Source organism: Podarcis filfolensis (genome assembly GCF_964270895.1).
Source record: "Podarcis filfolensis genome assembly, chromosome: 3".
Classification (NCBI taxonomy): Eukaryota; Metazoa; Chordata; class Lepidosauria; order Squamata; family Lacertidae; genus Podarcis; species Podarcis filfolensis.
In genome coordinates, this window is record NC_139606.1 from 84,334,230 (window position 1) to 84,354,430 (window position 20,201).

Below are 20,201 nucleotides of genomic sequence, written 5' to 3' on the forward strand. Positions count from 1 at the left end.
GAGAACTGTTTCTCAGTGTCACCTTTCTTTTTTCAATTTTTCAGCTGGCCTGGGTCACCTCACGGATCAAGACAATGAGGAACAGAGCAGAAACACTGGCTCAGGACATAATGCAGGCAGAGAGAAGCTTTGCCACAGTGAAGAGTGAGGCAGATCTTCTGGAGCTGCAGGGGCTCATGGAAAGGCAGAAAGAGATAGAGGTGAGATCAAAAGGCTATTTGAGGGCTTGTAACAAGCACCCCATATAACCAGTGTTTGCTCATGGCAATGTTGGAGAAGTGCTAAATCAGGCATTACGCACACCTTGGAAGTCTGTTCTTCCACCCAGCACCATTGTAAATTGCAGGTTGAGATTGTTATGCAGGTTCAGGTTTGACCAATGGTTCTGAGCTCTCACTTTTTTTAATGGGTCAGCATAGATCTGATGTTTGATGATACTGCCCTGTTGTTTGTTTGGCTTCCTAAAGCCAGTTGGGAGTCTCATGCTTGTTTTTAGATTGGGCAAGCATTTACTAAGCCAGGAGTTCCCCATTCGAAAGCCCTATTGCTAGCCTGAATCCTGCTATCTTGTATTTCATAGAGTGAAATGTCTAGCCTGGAAGGGGACATGGAGAAACTAGAGAGAGCCTTCATGGAGCTGGAAGATTGCTGTCTGATTGAAATGCCAAATGAGTCCAGGAGAATCAGTGAAACATTGGAGGCTTGGAAAGATCTGCAAAAGCTGGTGTTGGGAAATGCAGTTCATGGACAGCAAGCCGCTAATTTGCGACAATTCTTCAGAGCTTATTTAGCCATTATGTAAGTCAGTAGACCTTAGTGGACTCTTCCTGTCCCTTGAAAGTTTGTTTTGCAATGTCTGACTCACCCATTTGTGATATTAAGCCCCCATCTGGAAGCACCCCTTGTTTTCAATTGCGCTTGGGGACTATCCATCTTATCTACTTTGAAGTCAGTCCAGCAAGCTTGAGTCTCAGCATCAGTTCTAATTCCCGTTCACACACCTGGATGGGGTGGAGGTGGGGCAGGGTGGAAGTGAGGTTTGGGACCTTGCAGGGGTACCTGTGCAACCAGGTGGTTGCTCCCGCTGGTGCACCTGTGAAGGGCTGAGCTTGCTGCTGTCCCAGCCCCGCACCATCCAGGCAAGTGGCAGCAATGCCTGCATTGAAAGGGCAGCTCCACCCTACCAAATATTCTCTTACTTCAGTGTAGCACGTCACAACTTATCTTGCATTTATTTTGGTGCAGTTACACATGCCCTGGATGTTGTGATTTAGCTGCAGATTTCCTGAGTATTTACTCCTCTTTGCTCACGCATTTGACAAGACTGGTGATTTGCTTGTGAGATGTAACACCAACCTTTCCATGGAAGGGCTTAGTGTGTAGATTGTTTTGCCACAATGGAAGCAGCCCTTAGTGCAGGCATCCCCAAACTCAGCCCTCCAGAGGTTTTGGGACTACAATCCCCATCATCCCTGACCACTTGTCCTGTTACCTAGGGGTGATGGGAGTTGTAGTCCCAAAACATCTTGAGGTCCGAGTTTGGGGATGCCTGCCTTAGTGGTTTACAAAGAGAGAGAAAAACTATTTTTACTGGGACACCTTTTTAATACTGCTTTAAAAGGCCTTGGGAAATGGTACGTATCTTAACTGTATGCAACTACTTGAAAGACAAAGCTGTCTAGAGGCTGAGACAACTTGATGCAGAATAGGTTTTTATTGGGATTCTTCCAGGTTTCTCTATCAATTGGAAAGTACCCTGATCTGTAGCTTTGTTGGAAGGGTAGAGGATAAAGTTAGCTGCACTTTTGTGAGGTGTTAAGACACATTTCTTCTGGCCATATTCATAGTTGCTCCTCCTTCCTTGACTCTCCAGCTCCTGGACAGAGGATACTCGGGCACAGATCTTCTCTGAGACTATGAGTACCCACGGTCTCTCAGAAGCTCAGTGGGAAGACCTGGAAAGTAACATGGAGACTAAGTTCAAGGAGTTTGAGGAGCTGGCAGCAGTTGGATGGAAACTGGTAGCTGAGGAGCACAGCTTGAGTGAGACAGTAAGTGTGGCAGGCCATGATACGCAAGCTTCCTACATGCCTGCAGCATCCTTTGGGGAACAACATCCCATCCCACCTCACTTCCCTTTTCTTTCTTTTGCCATCACTCACTGCTTTTGGAAGGGAGGAGGCGAAGCACCTCATCAGGTGGGTGGAACCTAGACAGTTGTCCCAATTGTTTGTCATCCTGAGGGATGGCCCTGACTGAGAGCTGTACCTAGAAGAGAAAAGCTAGGAATTCATTGTGTCGGCCTTTTTTCCTCCTTTCATTTCTTTCTCAGTTCTGTTCTGTCTTTTTAGATAAAGGAGCGAATGGAGGAGCTGCAAAGCATGCTTGGATGGGTGATGGTGCGCTGGAGAGCACAGAGTTCCCAGAAGGACCCTGGCAGTAAGAGTGATGGCAGGGAGACTCAGAATGGCACGCTGAACATGACCGAGCACTGCCAAGTTAGTATGCAGCCCCTGAGTGGCAATACTTGAGCTAAACTTGAAAAATAGCTTGGCCTGCACTGTGTATTTATTGTGGAATAGCTATGCTTTGTTCACTCACTTTTTATGGGGCACCTGCACAAAGTTATAAACAAAACACCCTCCTTTCAAGTTTTCTCTCTTTAGCTTCCTTCCTCCGCCATCCCCACCCCGAGTTTAGAAATCGGTCTTATTTTAAACTTGGTAGAATACCTACACAATTTCCCCATGTGTATATTATCTATCTTGTTGCTATTCTGCCTCATAAAGACCTGTATATTTTTTTGCATAATTTCTTATTTGCCTTTCTATAACATACCAAGCAATACATTTTGACAGAATCTCTGGCTGCTGTTCACACACACATACAAGTGAGCAGAGCAAATTTTAAGCTGCATGTATTGGTCTTTAGGTGGGGGAGATCCCATTTTAACAGGAAATCCTAGAATTAACAAAGAACAAAGAAGCTATCGCTGCAGTTTCATTCTTCATTGTATTACCTTACTCCACAGATTAAAGTAGTTCCTGAATCAGGTGTGGGTGAAGCAAATGGTATCCTTAACTCCAGTGTTTCTGAGAGGCCTCCACTCACCCTCGGCTCCCTCCCAAATGGTTCAGCAGCACAGCAAGAGAGCGAATCGGTCTCCACTGCTGTGCTATCTACCCTGGATGTTCTTCCAGGGCACAGGCAGAGTTTGGAAGAATTGGAAAACCACTTGCCCTTTGAGATGGACGTCCCGAAGGAGACTCTGATCCTAGAACCCTTGGAGACCCCTGTGCTGCTGGTGCCCCAGCCAGGCCCTGGCAGTCTGGGTGGCACAGTGAACTTGATACTGAGCATTGGGAAGAAAGCAGGGAGAGAGGCCACGGGAAGCCAGGTTGGAGCAGCACCATCAATGGGACCAGAAACCTTGCACAAGGTAAGTTGCCCTTTACTTTAGGCGTGACATCGATAGAGCTGTTTGCTATCTCCAGGATATCCAATAAGTGCCCCTGTGGCAAAGGGAGGCAGTGTTTTCATGTATTGCCAAGTGTCCAGGCAGGACAGAAGTGGGATGTCAAGTGAGGGAGTGCCAAGCTTTATGGCTAAGGCTTGCAAGTGGAGAACTTCTAACTTCCCAGTGAGCATTAAGATGTTAATGGACACTCTGAATCAGGGAGACTAGCAGCTCTGTTGCTTTTTTGCTTCTCGTTTAAGCCACTGCCAGGCGTGCAGTTCTAGAGCTTCCTCTTCGTGGGTCAGGCACTGATTTTGCCCTTTTCTTCCTGGCTTTTGCAGGTCATCCTTGCTATTCCTTCACTTTTATTTTTTTATTTTTTGTCTCTCTCTTTCCTAAAAATCCAGCTCTCTGAAACTAAATCCTCAGCCTGTAAAGCTTTCTGGAAACGTTGTCAGGGGCTTTTAGGAAGTACTTTGGGTAGTTTAAAGAGAAAGAAAAGGCCACCCCGCCAGCATGCAGAAGAGGTAACATGGAGCAGTGGGGGAGAGAGAATGGACGATGCAGCATGTCAGACTGAGAGTGGTTGCATGGTGCAAGGAAACCTTGACTAACCCATCCAATAGCCTCCTTCAAAAGGCAGCTCCTAAATTAGGAGAGGGAAATGCTCCAGATGTGACTTGGCTATCGTCCTTGACCATTGGTCTGGCTAGCCGGCTTGGGACTTAGCAAGTTGGAGTCTCAACAGCCTTGTCCCCTTCTCCTATATCACTTAAATGGCATCTCCAATATGTAAAGAGGTCACACAGATGCTGTGTCTCTCCTTTCCAAGTCTATGTTGAATAAGTTAGATATGCATTCTGTGCTTGCACCTGTACTCCTGAGGAGATGCCCCCTTAGGAGAAGCACCTTCAAATATTTTGTGACTTCTCCTGGTTAAAGCACAGGGTTGCCATGTGCAGCACAAAATGTGGATTCTGTACCTTTTAAGAGAATTTCAGCTGGCACAACTTGTTGTGTCATATTACTGCCAGGAATCCCCCCTTCTGGAATATTCTCAGAGGCACAGGACCATTCAAACAGACAAACCAGAGCTTAAATGTGCAGCCAGCACAGTGGAATATGGAGATGTCTTCCTCAGCACAATATTTCATATCCCACAGCAGAAGAGCTACCAGATTTGCTAGAGGAAACAGGAAACGAGCCTGAAGTGCACTGCCTCTTGATGCAGGCTGAAGGCAGGCCAAACTAGTTTGCTGTGAGGAAATGACCCACATGACATGACGCACTCACTTTGGGTTGTCCCATGAACAAGAATTCAGAGTCTTGTGGTGATTTAAGGATGAGATGAACTGAGGGTTGCACGAGAAGAGGAATACACCTATTTGCTAGCAAGCAAGTCTTCGTAATCACTCACACATTAGCAATTGTGATTAAAAGGGCACGGTGAGAAGATAATTAGGGATTGAAGCAGATGGGTAGCTGCTACAATTGAAAGGCTGAGGCATGCTGTCCAAAACTAGTTTCTGGCGAGGTGCCTGAGCATAGAAGCTACAGTAGCTCCAACAACTTGTGAATTAGAGAGGAGGATTTCAGGACTGTAAAGTGTATTCATTTAGAAAGTCAGCTGCCAGTCATGAAGGGAAAGGAACATCAGCCTCTACGGTGTACAGTAATAATTCCTGAATTAAACTTCTAGACATCTCCTGCAGCTGTTGCAGGAAGGGGATTCCTGTTATACTGAGAGCTGATTCATGTGCACAGAATACCCCTGGTACATCAAGGAGCTCATACAAACTTAAAGCCTTATACTTTATAGAGCCAGATCTTATAGAGGCCTTATACAGTCAGATCACTAATCTTTCTATTTCAGGATTGTCTGCTCTGAAAGGCAGCAGCTATTCCAGATTTCAGACTGGAGTTTTCTCAGATTTTTCTGAAGAGGCTGCAAAAGGAACCCAGAATCTTCTACATGCATTCTGCAAGCATGTGTTCTATGTATTGGCTGAGTCCCTGCCTAAGTGTTTATTTAAGCCCAGTTCTCTTCCTGTTGTGATAGCTTTCTATGTAGAGGAAAGGTTTCTTTGTTTTTTACAAGGAGCATTCATACATGCAATCTGCACCACATGCAATCTCAAACCATGCAATGTAAGATTCTTAATGCACATTTCATTTGGTCCTGAGCTGGCCTCAACTGTAGCACAGCCCATAGCTGCTATCATGGTACCCACCCCCCAATCATGCTGGGCTCTTCAGTTTCTACTGCAATATTTCATACTGAGTTTTGTAGCCTCTTTTCAGGCTGCATCATCTTTCCTGAAGTAGAGTGGGGTGCATCTAGCAGCCTTGCAAGTTGGCAGTGTGCCCCTTCTGGAAAGCCCAGCAGAGTTGGGTTGTCTCCAGTAGTAAGCTTGGAACCATGGTAAGCCAGAAGTTTTGTTGCCACTCCCTAGGATTGAACTAAAGTGATCCTAACATCCTGGAACCTGTTGTGGACAGTCTACCTTAGTGTCTGCTACGATTAATGAACATGCATGCATGTATACTCGCTGAGTTGAAATGAGCATGTGCTAGTGCATGTCAGTTTGCTGCTGTGGCATCCAAAATAGGTAGGTTTAGGCTCCAGTGACCTTGTGCAATTTGAAGACTGCTCCTCATTGGGTCTTCCCTCTTTCCGCAGGTGAGCACCTATTTGCACGTGAAGGAGAAAGAGGGAGACAGAGATGCAGGCATAGTTTGTGGAAGCTCTACTGTGCTGCGGCCTGCTAAGCAAACGCCTCCTGGAGCTCACTCTTCCTCATTTCCCAGTCCCGCGTGGGGCACCTCAGCCTTCCACACCTTGCCCAAGATCAGCTCCAGCTGCTTCTTAAGGAGCCTGAAGAGAAAAGGCAGAGTGGAGGCAGAAGATGCCCAGCAACTCACCTTGCAAGGGATCATGGGAACCGAACCAAGTGACCTGCAGGCAGGGCAAGGGGAGAGGCGCAGCACTAGTAGCACCTGGCCCCCAAAGGGTAACAGGAGGGCACAGGCCTTGCAGACAGAGTGCGCGGCACCCTGCAGAGTGTTGACAGACTATGTGAAGAACCCATTGGCACGGGCTATTGACGCTGAATGTGACTTGGTTAGGGAAGTATCTGGATGTCATGTGTTCCCAAGAGAGAGCAGAGGTCTCAACAGCCCCCCGTCACTGGCAGAGCGGATGAGCAACACATGCCAGCATCTTTCTCTCGGTTCTGTCCTGAGCCTGGAACTCCCCAAGGACCCCACAGTTCTAAGGAATATCCATGATACCATCAGAGTAGCAAAAGAGGGAGCAGCAGGAAGGAAGGGAATAAGCCAGGTCTGCCAGGGAGCTCGGAGCAGCCCAGCGGGGGCAAAAGTGCAGGAAGTTGGTAGTAGCCTGAAAAAGAGGGTGCTCGGAGGGCAGCCCGTCATGCACCAGAGGCCCCTCAGGCCTGAAGATGCTCGTGACAAGCTTCCCCAGGGTAAGGGAGGCACATGGTTTGAAGAGGTGAGCATCAACCCAAGCTACAGCAGGCAAAAGGCCTGCTTCGCTGCTCTTTGTGGAGAAGACAGGCAGAGTCCAAATAGCCAGAGCAGTCCCAGTGATGACTTCCTGGATTTCAAGCAGAACCGGTTATCCCGCATTAGTGTCCTGCATGAGCAGATAGGTATAGAGTGGGACAGACTAGCTACCTCACTGGGTACAACTGGCAGCTCCAAGGAGGCGCAGGTAAAGGGTCCGGTTGACCACAAAGCCAGAGAAGCATCTTGGGTGAAGCTGAAGCCCTCACCTGCTAAGCACACGAGCAGCTCTGATGCAGTTTCCAGTATAGCCAAAGCTAAGAACCCTGCTGTGAATGGGGCAGAAGAAATGGGAAGCTGTGTGAGAACCTTGCCCTCATTCCTCCACCTGGGGGTCAAATCTCCTGCCAAACTGTCTGTATTTGAATGTGAACTAGGCACCCCAACACCCTCAGGACTGGACCCTCTTGCCCCGGCTCCTGGAGGAAGCACGACTAAAGGGCCAAAGTTGCTGGAGGCTTGTCACCCTGCCCACGAGTTGTTTGAAGAGGAGGAAGAGGAGCTGCAGGCCATATGGAGCAATGTGGAGAAGCACAAGAAAAGCTTGGGAATCCACAGCAGCCCTGCTGGAAAGGTGGATAAGATGCAAAGTCCAGACAGCTCTGGTGCAAGACTCCTCCTGGCAGCGGCAGACAATTTGTTAGTGGCTAAGTTCAAGCTCCCCACCTCTGCCCAGCTGCTTCAGAGGTCTGAAGGAGAAAGAGGGACTAGTTGTGACAGTCCGAGTCGGTGCCGGGCACCCATGCCTTCTGTCCAGGAGCCATCAGAAGGGGCAGTAGCTGCAGCTGTGAGGTCACTGCAGAGTACCTGCCCAGGGGCCCAGCAGAAGCTTCAGGCGGAGGGCAGAAGTATTGGCAAGGTCAGAACCATTGGCTTCTATGGGGCAGGGGTGGGGATTGTATGCCTGGAAACCAGGCATTTACTGTTCTTTTCCTCAAGTCCCTGGATACTGCTGGCATTGATCTACAATGTGTACTTAAGCAGTTTCTCATTGCACAATTATTAAAATGTGTATTTTTTTTCCTATCAGGAACCAGCAACTCCGTATATGTGGAGTATTTTCTTTTAAAGGAGATACAGATCTAGCTAATGAGATGCTTACCCTTGAGATGTTTACATCAGTACTGTTCCTGATTTGACTGGGGGGGGGAGAGATCCCCAAACACTTTCCTAGCATGAGCCATACAATGTATGTCTTTTCCATGAATCAGTGACTGCTCAAAGCACACTTCTTCCTTTTTTGTTCTATTTTGGGGAATGTGGTGTTAAAATGCCTTCGTATTTGAAACACTGCTGCTTTCATTGTGGTTGCTTCATTCATTGTTGCCTGCCTCTTTCTAGAATATTCCCAGTAAACTAGAGCTTCAGATGATGGAAGGAGCTTTGGAGAGGAAGCATCTGTTGCAGGCAGGAGGCAAGAAGGTACTGTCAGAGCTGTGTGGCATTATGTGAGGGGGGTGGTGTGAATATGGATGCTAGTGACTTGCCACCAAGAAACAACTCCATTGGTGGTCCAGTAACACTTCAACAGAGCCTAGCCCTGTACAGCAGAGCTTTCCAAACTTTTCATGTTGATGACACACTTTTTAGACATACATCGTTTTGTGACACAGTAATTCAGTTTTACCAGCAAGCCAGAGGTTGAACTAACCCCTTTCCAACCCCAAGAGCAGCACAGGGAGCATTCGCGTGACACATCTACACACTGCAGCTGACACACTAACGTGTCACAACACACAATTTGGAAAGCTCTGACTTATATCAACACACACAGAAACACTTCTGAGTGAGGTGGTTCAGACATAAGAGCAAACCGAGATTCGATCCTCATTTGCAGGGGAAGCATAAATAACAGTTTGCCGTGTGACAAACTAGCTATGGTTTGGTCCAAGCCAGGATCTGCACAAGGCTTGGTGGCTGAACTCACGAAACTGAGGCTCTTTGCTGCTTATTCACATAATGCCAAGCCATGGTTATGTCTAAACCCAGGGGTGGGGAAACCTCCAGTCTGTGGGCCTACGAGGCTGTTTCATGAAGCCATGCTCACCTGCTCTACACCTGAAGTCAGGTGTGGAGCAGGTAAAGGCAAAGCTTGGATGAAAGGCAGCTAGTTGCCACTTTGCAGATTTTGTCTGCACAATTTGGTTTCAGACCACACAGAGAAATACAGGCCACTTGACGCTATTATGTCATCAAGTGATTGACAGGTGGATAGCCCCACCCACTGGGCAAATGTCGCCTGTGATGGGGTGTGGATATAAGGATCTGGATCACTGGCCTGGCTTAAACCAGCACAGTGTGGGTGGTGCAGAAGGCAAAGGGCCTTTCCAAATGACGAAAAACTTGTGGATTTTATTCTTACCGCTGTACTGTACTGCCAACTGTAGCTGCTGCAGACAGGAGGTGGAAACATAAGGTCCAGAGTAAGCTGACCATATATCTGAAGGTGATGTTCACTTTTCCTTTGCACTAATGTTCATGTTCCCATGCTTTGAAGAGCTAGAAGGGGCTCTCAGGCAATGGTTGCCTGTCTTTGCCTCCAGGGGAAGGGAGGGGCCTTAACCTGGAGGCAAGCACAGGCAGATAGGGGCTTCATGCACATGAAACCATGTGAACAGGTCACCTTGTGAACCAACCTTAACTCTTCACCTACTTCAGATCTGATCCTTTCATTTCTCTTCTCCTAGGCAAATTGTCGTTCCTGGAACACATTCCACACAGTACTGATGAGACAAACTTTGTGTTTCTACCAGGACAAGAAAGACACCCTTAAGGTAATGGTAGGCAGTGAGATGCCCAGACACAAATGGAGATAAGAACTGGGTATGAGTAAGGCCTGTGTCACATTTTCATATACTTCCAGTCAGTGCTTTTTTTTCTTAAAAAATTGTTTAGGGGCACAATTTTCCTACTCATAATGAAATACTGCCCCTCAAACAGGCCAAACTTAGATTCACAAAATGTTTAAGGGTATGCGTACCCCTGCGTCCCCCCAGGAAAAAAAGCACTGCCTCCAGCATTTTCATATCCTGTATAGTCCTTCGCCTACTGACATCTCCTGTGAATGTTTGGCATGCATAGCTTGTCAAGCATCTACACTTTGCCAATTGCATTTATTTTTGTCTAAACCTTCAGTGCAATCTCTGCCAAAATAGAACTTGAAATTCTTGTAAAGACTAACTTACATCTAAAACTAAAATAAAGACAGTCCACAAATCACAGTAAAACCAAGTGGCAAATTTCAAAACCGTCAGGCAGCGTTGGCAGAAGAAAAGCTCAACAAATTTAAAAGCTCAGTGTACCATCAGAGGCCGTCCCGAGTAACAATTGCCCACCCAAGAAAAGAGTGAAGTAGCTAGTAGGAGCCCACTTCAGAGTGGCTTTCTGATTCCAGGGGCTTTTATCATTTGCCTTCCTTTGCACAGCAGAGTTCTGTAGTGGCCTTGCCACTGAACCTCCGTGGAGCCGTTTGCACCCTAGAAACAGAGTATATCAAAAAGAACAACTGTTTCACACTACAGTGAGTAACCTCTGTTTATTTTCCTTCACAAGATAATATATGCAGCATACATTAAGCTCTATAAAGGGGTAATAAATGCTAAATAATAATACTATTACAGGTTTTAAAAAGAAAATAAAGGTAACTCAGAACCACAATACCTCAGGGACAGCCTCTTCCCACAAGAATTGATCTGGATCCTGTAATCATCATCTGAGGCACTTCTTTGTGTGCCCTCTCCATGAGAGGTCTGGAGGGTGGCAACATGAGAACAGGACTTTTCTGTGGTGACTCCCCATTTGTGGAATTCTCTCCCCAGGGAGGTTCGCCTGGAGCCTTCATTACAAATCTTTAGGTGCCAAGTGAAAACATTCTTCTCCCAGGCCTTTGACTAATTAATCAGTCTGTGGCCTTTTAAACTGGTGGGAGTATTGTTTCGTTTGTTTGTGTGTTTGTGTTTGTATATTGTAAGTGACCCTATGATCCTCAGATGAAGGACGGTAAGATATAGATAGATAGATAGATAGATAGATAGATAGATAGATAGATAGATAGATCTGGGAAAGAAAGACTTGAACATGCTTGGATATTGATGAAATGCCAGCCCCTGAACAGCATAAATGGTGATAATAGAAATCTTTGCAGAGGGTGCATGCTTCTAGCTCCTAGATTGCTAGGTATTTAAGGCTGGTGCTGGTTGTTGTATCCGTATCCTATCAAATTCCTTCAGCTGATTTCCTTGCATACCCCAGGTTGAAGGATGGCTCCAAGTACCTCCTTAGAGCTCCTACTGAGCCACTCATGCAGGAGTGGATTACCAAATTGCAGCAGAACTCAGGTAAGACTGAAGTGATTATAAGGAAGAGACTGTAGGGGCATTGGAGGTCTAAGGGAAGGAGATATGGTTACCACTCAGGAACAAGAGGTAATTTGAGGCCTCCTGCAGACCACTCTGGTGGTCTACATGAGCGAGAGGCCTACATGGGCACTCTTGGTTTTCCCTCAAGTTCACTGTCGAGAGAAGCAGCAATGCCATGTCATGTTTTTGGTAACTGGTTTTATATTTGTGCCAGATTTTATATCTCCCACATTTCCCACTGTAATTGAGTCAGACCGGAGTTCAGAAGGAGGATTCATCTTTGACATATAGAAGGCCTATAGAGTGCTGGGACTTGCACATGGGAGGCTGGAGCTCAGATTCCAGTTTAGCTACAAGGTTTTCTGCAAAACAGTTGGCTCCTGGGCTCCATTCCTTTTGTGTAAAGAAGAAAATAGGTTCTATGGGCCACTGTACACATTGCATTTTTTAGGTGTACACCCCAGAAACAAGTGGGCATGTGGCAAAACAGGTGAATGATATGTAGCTTATAAAAGTCTGCTTATCAGAGAGACTACAACTCCTTATTGCAAGGCAGCAAATATGTGGAACAGACCTATGCCTCAGCTTTGTTTGGGTGAACAACACTCTTGATTTTCAAAAGCCATCTCTCAGTATTTGCTTTTCTTTCCTCAAAGGCTTACCTGAAGTGGACTTTTTCCAGTCAGCTTCCCAGACTGCCCAAGAGACAACCTCTGCTGTTAGGTAACTACTATAAGCAAAGCTTGATCCAGATGTGTTTGCTGGGGGCAGGGACTAGCTTTTTAAAAAGTTCTTCTCATAACATTTGCCTTAATAAGGACTCCTGTCCAGTGGCAAGTAGATCTTCTCATAAATCATACAGTGCTATTTTGTCAAACTCAGCATATTAAACAAAAAAACAGGTTTTGGGATTTGTATGCATTCAAACCAAAATTCAATTTTTGGAATGCAAATTGGTATGTGTTCCTCTTTTTCTTCTCTCTCCCTTTTTAAGGGCAGCTTAAGATTTAGAAGTGCATGTAGGACAATTTGAGCTGAGGTCATTAGTTATCCTGTTTAGGAGTGATCCCATTTGCCCCTTGCTGCTCTGCTCTAATTTCTGCCTGTATTAGTGATAGCAACTTCCTCGTGCTCCCCCCCCCCCCCAACATTTTCACATCCCATTATTGTGCAATCTGCTGAATTTTCTCAGCTGCGTAGAAACCACTGCTACATCAAATTTCCCATTCAGATACTCTAAACCCAGGCTGTGATTATGGTGGCTTGTATTACCTTTGCTATGACTAAATTTTACTCTAGCTTGGCATAGCTCTGTGCAACTGGGCATGTGAGACCAATTCTCTATTTTCTGCTGCTTCCATTTTTTGTCCTAGCCATGGAGTTCCCCACTTCCTTGGCCCTCATCAGTCTCTCACAGCCAAGAGCCAAGAGGCCATACTCTTACCCAGATCAAGTCTCAGGCTGCAGCTGCCTTACGAAAATCAGGATGACCTATTGGATTCAGCAGAATCACGGACAGGTGTGTGTGTGGGCTGTTCACAGTTTCTTGAGGGTTCTCTTTAAAGCAGGGATAGGGGACCTGTGGCCTTCCAGACTGAGCAGTCTCATATGATTCTGCAACCAATTCGGGAGGGGGTTGCACTTATGCATAGCTGTCAACTTTTCCCTTTTCTTGCAAGGAATCCTATTCGGAATAAGGGAATTTCCCTTAAAAATGGGAAAACATTGACAGCTATGCACTTAACTGAAGAATGTGGTTTGTGGATTAGAGCAACTCTTGGGTCCATTGTTGTCAGTGGGGACAAATGTAGCCTTGTGGTGCAGAATACTTTCTATCAGCTTCAGCTATCCATGTCCTGACATGAATAATCTAGCTTTGGTGGTCTGTGGCCTCATAACCTCCGAAGTGCATTCCTTTCATGCATTATATATGAGGCTGCCTTTCTAGATGGTCCAGAAACTGCAACTGGTGCAGAATTCAGCAGCCATACTGCCAATGGGATCAGACAATCTGAACACATTACAGCAGGCCTGGCTCCATGCTCTGGCTTCTGATATATTTCTGGCCCTAATTCAAAGCTATTGACTGTTTGGCTCCGAAGCGCCCTCTCCGATTGCATGGAGCCCGGAGAGCCCCGTGGTTTTCCACGGATCTGAGGGCAATGAAACAATCGTTGAGACGGCTAGAGTGCCGGTGGCGGATAACTCATTCCGAATCTGACCGGACACAGGTTAGAGCTCAACGTCGAGCCTACCAAGTGGCGATAGCGACGGTGAAGAAGACTTTCTTCGCCGCCTCTATTGCATCTGCAGAAAACAGCAGCAGGAGACTTTTTCAGGTGGTTCACAGTTTAGCGGAACCACCTGCGACATCGGGGCCCAGTACGGGCCACATGATCTCCTGCAATGATTTTGCAAAGTTTTTTGCAGATAAAATCGCTCGGATTCAGGAAGAAGTAGACTCCACCGTGGGAGCAGGGCCGGGGCGGGAGAGTGCTAGAGTCCTGTCTAGTCAAGTTGTGTGGGAACAATTCCAATCTGTTACCTCCGAGGATGTGGACAGGCTGCTTGGACGAGTGAAGCCAACCACCTGTCTCCTGGATCCTTGCCCATCCTGGCTTATAAAAGCTAGCCGGGAAGGACTGGGCGATGGGCTTCGTGGGGTGGTGAATGCTTCCCTCCGTGAGGGAGCCTTCCCAGACCCGCTGAAAGAGGCAGTTATTAAACCGCTTCTTAAAAAAAACCATCTTTAGATGCGGCCACGATGGCCAATTATCGCCAAGTCTCAAATCTTCCATTCTTGGGCAAGGTGATTGAGCGAGTGGTTGCTGAACAACTCCAGGCACGCCTGGAAGAAGCGGACCATTTGGATCCCTTCCAGTCGGGATTCAGGCCTCATCATGGGACTGAAACTGCCTTGGTCGCACTGGTTGATGATCTCCGGCGGGCTAGGGACAAAGGTGAGAGCTGTTTCCTAGTTCTGCTGGATCTCTCAGTGGCGTTTGATACCATCGACCATAACATCCTTCTGGACCATCTTGAGGGGCTGGGAGCTGGGGGCACTGTCATACAGTGGTTCCGCTCCTTCCTCCTGGGCCGTGGTCAGAAAGTGGTGGGGGGGGATGAGTGTTCAGACCCCTGGGCTCTCACTTGTGGGGTGCCTCAGGGTTCTGTCCTCTCCCCCATGCTTTTCAACATTTACATGCAGCCACTGGGAGATCATCAGGAGGTTTGGGCTGGGTGTTCATCAGTATGCGGATGATACCCAGCTCTACCTCTCTTTTAAATCAGAACCAGTGAAGGCGGTGAAGGTCCTGTGTGAGTGTCTGGAGGCGGTTGGAGGATGGATGGCGGCTAACAGATTGAGGCTGAATCCTGACAAGACGAAGTACTGTTTTTGGGGGACAGGAGGCGGGCAGGTGTGGAGGATTCCCTGGTCCTGAATGGGGTAACTGTGCCTCTGAAGGACCAGGTGCGCAGCCTGGGAGTCATTTTGGACTCACACCTGTCCATGGAGGCACAGGTCAAATCTGTATCCAGGGCAGCTGTTTACCAGCTCCATCTGGTACGTAGGCTGAGACCCTACCTGCCTGCAGACTGTCTCGCCAGAGTGGTACATGCTCTGGTTATCTCCCGCTTGGACTACTGCAATGCGCTCTACGTGGGGCTACCTTTGAAGGTGACCCGGAAACTACAACTAATCCAGAATGCGGCAGCTAGACTGGTGACTTGGAGCGGCCGCCGAGACCATATAACACCGGTCTTGAAAGACCTACATTGGCTCCCAGTACGTTTCCGAGCACAATTCAAAGTGTTGGTGCTGACCTTTAAAGCCCTAAACGGCCTCGATCCAGTATATCTGAAGGAGCGTCTCCTCCCCCATCGTTCTGCCTGGACACTGAGGTCCAGCTCCGAGGGCCTTCTGGCGGTTGCCTTACTGCGAGAGGCTAAGTTACAGGGAACCAGGCAGAGGGCCTTCTCCGTAGTGGCGCCCACCTTGTGGAACGCCCTCCCATCAGATGCCAAAGCGATAAACAACTACCTGACATTCAGAAGACATGTACAAATAATAAATTATTATTATTATTATTATTATTATTATTATTATTATTATTATTAAAGCATTGTTTTTAACTTATAAATCCTTATGTAGCTTGGACCCCAATACCTCATGGTACCCTTTTCTCCATATGAGCCTGCTCAGTCAGAGCTTAAGATACTCCTTGGAGACCCTCCTCAGAGTGCCCCTGTTGGCAGAACTTGGATGGTGGCAACAAGAGAGAGGGCCTTCTCAGTGGTGGCCCTCCCCCCTTGTGTAATGCTCTCCCAAAAGAAGCTTGCCTAGTGACTATGTTAAGATATTTACAGTATCAGGCACAGACTTTTATCATCTGTCAGGTCCTTGATATTCTTCTTGTTGTTCTTTCTTTATTTAGATTTCTTACCAGCCCTACACTATGAAGTCCCAGGCGGGTTACAACAATTTAAAAAATATAATATTACAAACAGTTAAAACAGCTGACCATCAAGAGCATAGAGTGGGTCCTAAAATATATTTTTCAGGTTTCAAAGGCCATGGCAAAGAGGAGCAGCACCTCACTGTTGCTGCTGGAATATTTCTAGCTGTTGATGTTGGTTCTGCTTAAGACAGTCAGGGGAGAGGGCTCCTTGATTTTATTGTGACCCCTTGTGATTTTGATGACTGTGCTGCATTTTTAAATGTGTAAATTATTGTTTGTTGATTTTTTTGTCCATTATTTTAAATCATATTGAGACTTTGGTATAATGTGGCAAGTTCACTTAAATAAATAATAATAATAATAATAGTAAGGAATCCCTGGAGGTCTGCCTCTGTGTCACATCCTTGATTTCTTCCTTTCTCTCCTCTTAGAAGACAGCCAGAAATCTGCTGCCATTTATACCACAGATCACAGTCTGAGGCAGAGCTCTCCTACAGCATCTACAAGGTCGCAGGAACCTTACATTTTTGAGGAAGAGGACTATGGGCTAGTGGCGAACAAGAGGCGATCATATTCCTTTACCTCAGGTACATACTGTATGACCTTGAAGAAGAATGGGTTACTAGTTAGGGTTGAGGCTACCTCTACCCCTCCGCCTGTTTGTACAGGGAAATCTGAGTTTGTTCATTTGCTCATGTTCTGCATTTGCTCAGTTTGGCCCTTTGCCAACTGACTTCTGTTCAAATGCAGCTGAAATCTCTCTGACTAAATCCAGTCTGTTGTGTACCCAGCATGATATCATTATGCTATTTTCAGTGCTTGGCTGCATTCATTCAAAGCACGGTTATTCTCAAAGGAACAAGTTCATTGCTTAATGTCGCCATTAGGTGTCAGCAACACGCTTTTGACTCAATGGCACATGTCTGAAGTTGAAGCTTGTTACCTTTGTAGGCTGTGCAGACACTACATATATGTAGCATATCCCTTGCCCCCCCCCCCCCCCCCGCAAAGTGAAAGTAGTCGCATTTTAAAAGAAGAAGAAACAACAATATTACAATTTTCCAAAAACAATTTCTGGAGGGCCTGAATCGCATAAAATGCAGACCTTCAGAAACAATAAAGTATGCAAGCAACGGCCAGAAAGTAAACAAAGATGGTGTGTGTTTAATCTTACAGGCCTTGGAATTGTACATCCTAGGAGTTACAACAGAAATGGCCCTTTTCTCTTGTCCCCACCTAGTGTACTTTGGGGGGGGGGGGACAGACACCACAAAGAAAGGCCTCTCCCACAGCATGTAGAAAATGGGACAGTTTTGTATAGACAATAGAGTCTTCGTCCCAAGCCATTTAGGGCTTGAAAGACCAAAACTCTGCATTGTACCTAAATATGTTGTGGGTGGAGGTAGGTGTTCCTTGGTGAGGGGAAAGCATATTTTGAACATACTCAGAGACAAGGTGGTCGTCTACTACTACTACTACTACTACTACTACTACTACTACTACTATATCATCACATGTTCCATGGCTGAGCCTTGGCACCAGAAAAGATCCTGGGGCAGAGGCATAATAAGCCTCACTTCAAACACTGCCCTGAATTCTCTTCTCCTCTCTTTACTTAAGAGATGGGATGAACATGATACTCTGGAGTTAAACAACCGTGTGTACCACAGACCGTTAACCAGTCTCTGACACGTTCTGCTGCTTGTTTTCAGTTCATGGTGCTGCTGTGCAACCTTTCCGCTCTGTTCTTTTTTTCAGCTACGTACCAGAAGATCACACCTTTGTCAGTGTCCAAGGAACCCTTGGGCCTTGGCAGCAGCTACTCAGTCACTCTGTACATTGGAGAGCAGGGACCAACTCCTCCAAGGCCTCGCTGCCATTCCTTCATCGCCTCTCCTGGTGGCGCCAGAGAAACCTTGGGCGAGAGGAGCCAAGGTGCCTCGCCTCGCCAGAAGAACAAATCTGTCTTCAGAAAGTTCTTTGGGAAGAAAGACTGAGATGCCAGCTCATTCTCCTCGGCCCAGGAGTGGATTTGTGGCTGCATGCAAGTGCTTGAACCTTCCTAGGACTGGGGCCAATGGCTACCAGGACACACTGTTATGCTGCACCATTGCTTGACCTTTGCTCTCTCTCTTTTCCCAAGGAGGTCGGGTGAGAGAGGTGGGACTGGTAGGCTCTGCACAGTGAAACAATCCCTTATCCCTCAGCCTCCTATGCCATTTAACTCAACCCTGATAGGGGCAGCAACCCCAGGGAATAGCAGCTGAGAAGGTCAAAGGTCTTCAGGGAGAAAGAAAATTAAAGTTAAAAAGCACCCCACCTCATTCATATTGTTGCAGGGTAGTATATTCCAACTACCATGGGCTTTTTCTCTACAAGCACAGAGCACAGCCTTTGTTTGACATACAAGCTAATATAGGAAATCAGGTAATACATTCCCAGGCACATACATATTAATACTGTATTTGTATTCAAGGCAGGGGTTTGTGGAAGACTCATGTTGCTTCTCTTCCTTCCTAACAAATGTTTGCATGGCTCATGATGGGATCAAAAAAGGAAGCGCTTTCTCGGTACCAATTATCCTGACTATGTTATTTACGCAGGCATATAGGGTTGCCTTTTGTTTTTTTAACTTGACCTGGTGCCTTCACAGATATTAGCAGGGGATAATGTGTAATCTCCTGATTTCTGCAGGTCAAGCTGCTGTAAAATGCACATGTCAACACACACACACACACACACACACACACGGAGGCCAGGCCAAGGATGATTCTGGATAGTCAGCAAACCTGAGTCAGTCCTAAAGTCTGCAGCAGAGTCCAGGGCAGAGGAATTACTTCTTGGGCAAATTGGTACATTACTAATTTAGAATGGGCATGGATTAAGGTTTGTGGAGGCTTCTGGAACTAGTTTTTTTTTGTGTGTTTTTTGCACCTCAAAAAGAACAATTTCTGTACCTACCCTTTTTATGGTTCAGAAATACGGGGTGAGTTCTCCACTGTGTGTGTGTGCGTGGGCGCAAGAAACCTTAATGTTTGCTTTCTTTTCTCCTGCACTATGATGCCTAATGCAGCAGCAAATGGGACTTGTTAAATAGTCAGTTGCATCTCCTCAAGAGACATTAACACCACATTAAAACACCAGTTGGCTGTCTGTGTGCCTTCCTTCAAAGTGTAATAGAGTTTACGGAGTTATTATTTAACTGTCTGTCAGTGAACCTGTTGCTGAATAACCCTGCTCTAAGGCTCCTTAGCACACTTTGCACTCCTTGTCCACTGAGCAATGCCGGCTGGTGCCGATGGGAGTGATAGTCCAATGATATCTGGAAAACAACAGGTGGCTTGTCCATTTAATGGTGGCGGGTTCTCAAATGGGAGGAAGTGAGGGAATTTATTATTTATACCCCAGCCACTCTGGGAAGCTCCCAACAGAATATTAAAAACACGATAAAACATCAAACATTATCCTCAGGTCCAGCTCCGAGGGTCTTCTGTTGGTTCCCTTACTGCGAGAAGTGAGGTTACAGGGAACAAGGCAGAGGGTCTTCTCCGTAGTGGCACCCACACTGTGGAACGCCCTCCCATCAGATGTCAAGGAATAAACAACTATCTGACTTTTAGAAGACATCTGAAGGCAGCCCTGTTTAGGGAGGTTTTAATGTTGGACATTTTAGTATGTTCTGATATGTGCTGTGAGCCACCCAGAGTGGCTGGGGAAACCCAGCCAGATGGGCAGGGTATAAATACTACTACTACTACTACTAATAATAATAATAATAAATATCAAATGTGAGGAAGCCTTTAAGCAACCAGCAGTGGGCCACACCTGTTTAATCATGTCATGCTGTCAGTGACAACTTGTTCAGCCCACTCATAAGAGCAAAGTGTGGAATGGCAATCAGAGCTGCTGTTTAAGCTGAAATTGGCACTGGTTTCCTGGAGAGCTGGAAGCAGCTCCGCTCTAAAAGGCAGGGGCTTTTAATTATCTGTAATCATCTAATGAAGGTGGTTCAGCCTCTTAAGATCTGCAGACGGAAATGTTTTCTTATATATGAAAAGATGAAGTAGTGAGAGAGACAATATATGAACCTGAATATGCAGAATTGTGAACCTAGGAGTGCAACATGAAAAACATGGAGCACGTCTGCACTGCAGTTTTGTTGGCTATATTCTGGTCTGGTGCAGTTCTGACTTACAGCACCTATGCCTTGCTAGATGTTATAGAAAGATGCATGTACAGTAATTGTAGTGAACACCCTCTTAAGGGTTGAAAAGCTGCTTTGTACAGAAGGGCAGTTAAGAACAGGGAAGTAGTGGGAAATGATGCAGTTAAATTTTTTGC

At 46.4% G+C, this 20,201-nt stretch overlaps 1 protein-coding gene across 7 annotated transcripts in view; it reads left to right on the plus strand.

The window, feature by feature from the left end:
• LOC310758330 (uncharacterized protein) overlaps positions 1 to 19,003 on the plus strand; it is a 44,474-nt gene extending 25,471 nt beyond the window's left edge. For 2 of the 7 annotated variants that reach the window (XM_083604435.1, XM_083604437.1), the window contains 15 exons: positions 45 to 200; positions 581 to 798; positions 1,874 to 2,051; positions 2,352 to 2,498; positions 3,032 to 3,439; positions 3,865 to 3,984; positions 6,138 to 7,901; positions 8,384 to 8,464; positions 9,730 to 9,816; positions 10,468 to 10,562; positions 11,294 to 11,379; positions 12,057 to 12,123; positions 12,774 to 12,919; positions 16,292 to 16,447; positions 17,619 to 19,003. In XM_083604435.1, coding sequence (XP_083460561.1) covers positions 45 to 200; positions 581 to 798; positions 1,874 to 2,051; positions 2,352 to 2,498; positions 3,032 to 3,439; positions 3,865 to 3,984; positions 6,138 to 7,901; positions 8,384 to 8,464; positions 9,730 to 9,816; positions 10,468 to 10,562; positions 11,294 to 11,379; positions 12,057 to 12,123; positions 12,774 to 12,919; positions 16,292 to 16,447; positions 17,619 to 17,857 — 3,948 coding nt within the window. In that variant the 3' untranslated portion in view covers positions 17,858 to 19,003. The remainder of the gene's footprint in view (positions 1 to 44; positions 201 to 580; positions 799 to 1,873; positions 2,052 to 2,351; positions 2,499 to 3,031; positions 3,440 to 3,864; positions 3,985 to 6,137; positions 7,902 to 8,383; positions 8,465 to 9,729; positions 9,817 to 10,467; positions 10,563 to 11,293; positions 11,380 to 12,056; positions 12,124 to 12,773; positions 12,920 to 16,291; positions 16,448 to 17,618) is intronic. The other 5 variants (XM_083604438.1, XM_083604440.1, XM_083604439.1 and 2 more) reach the window with 3 other exon arrangements.
• Positions 19,004 to 20,201: the final 1,198 nt, after the last annotated feature.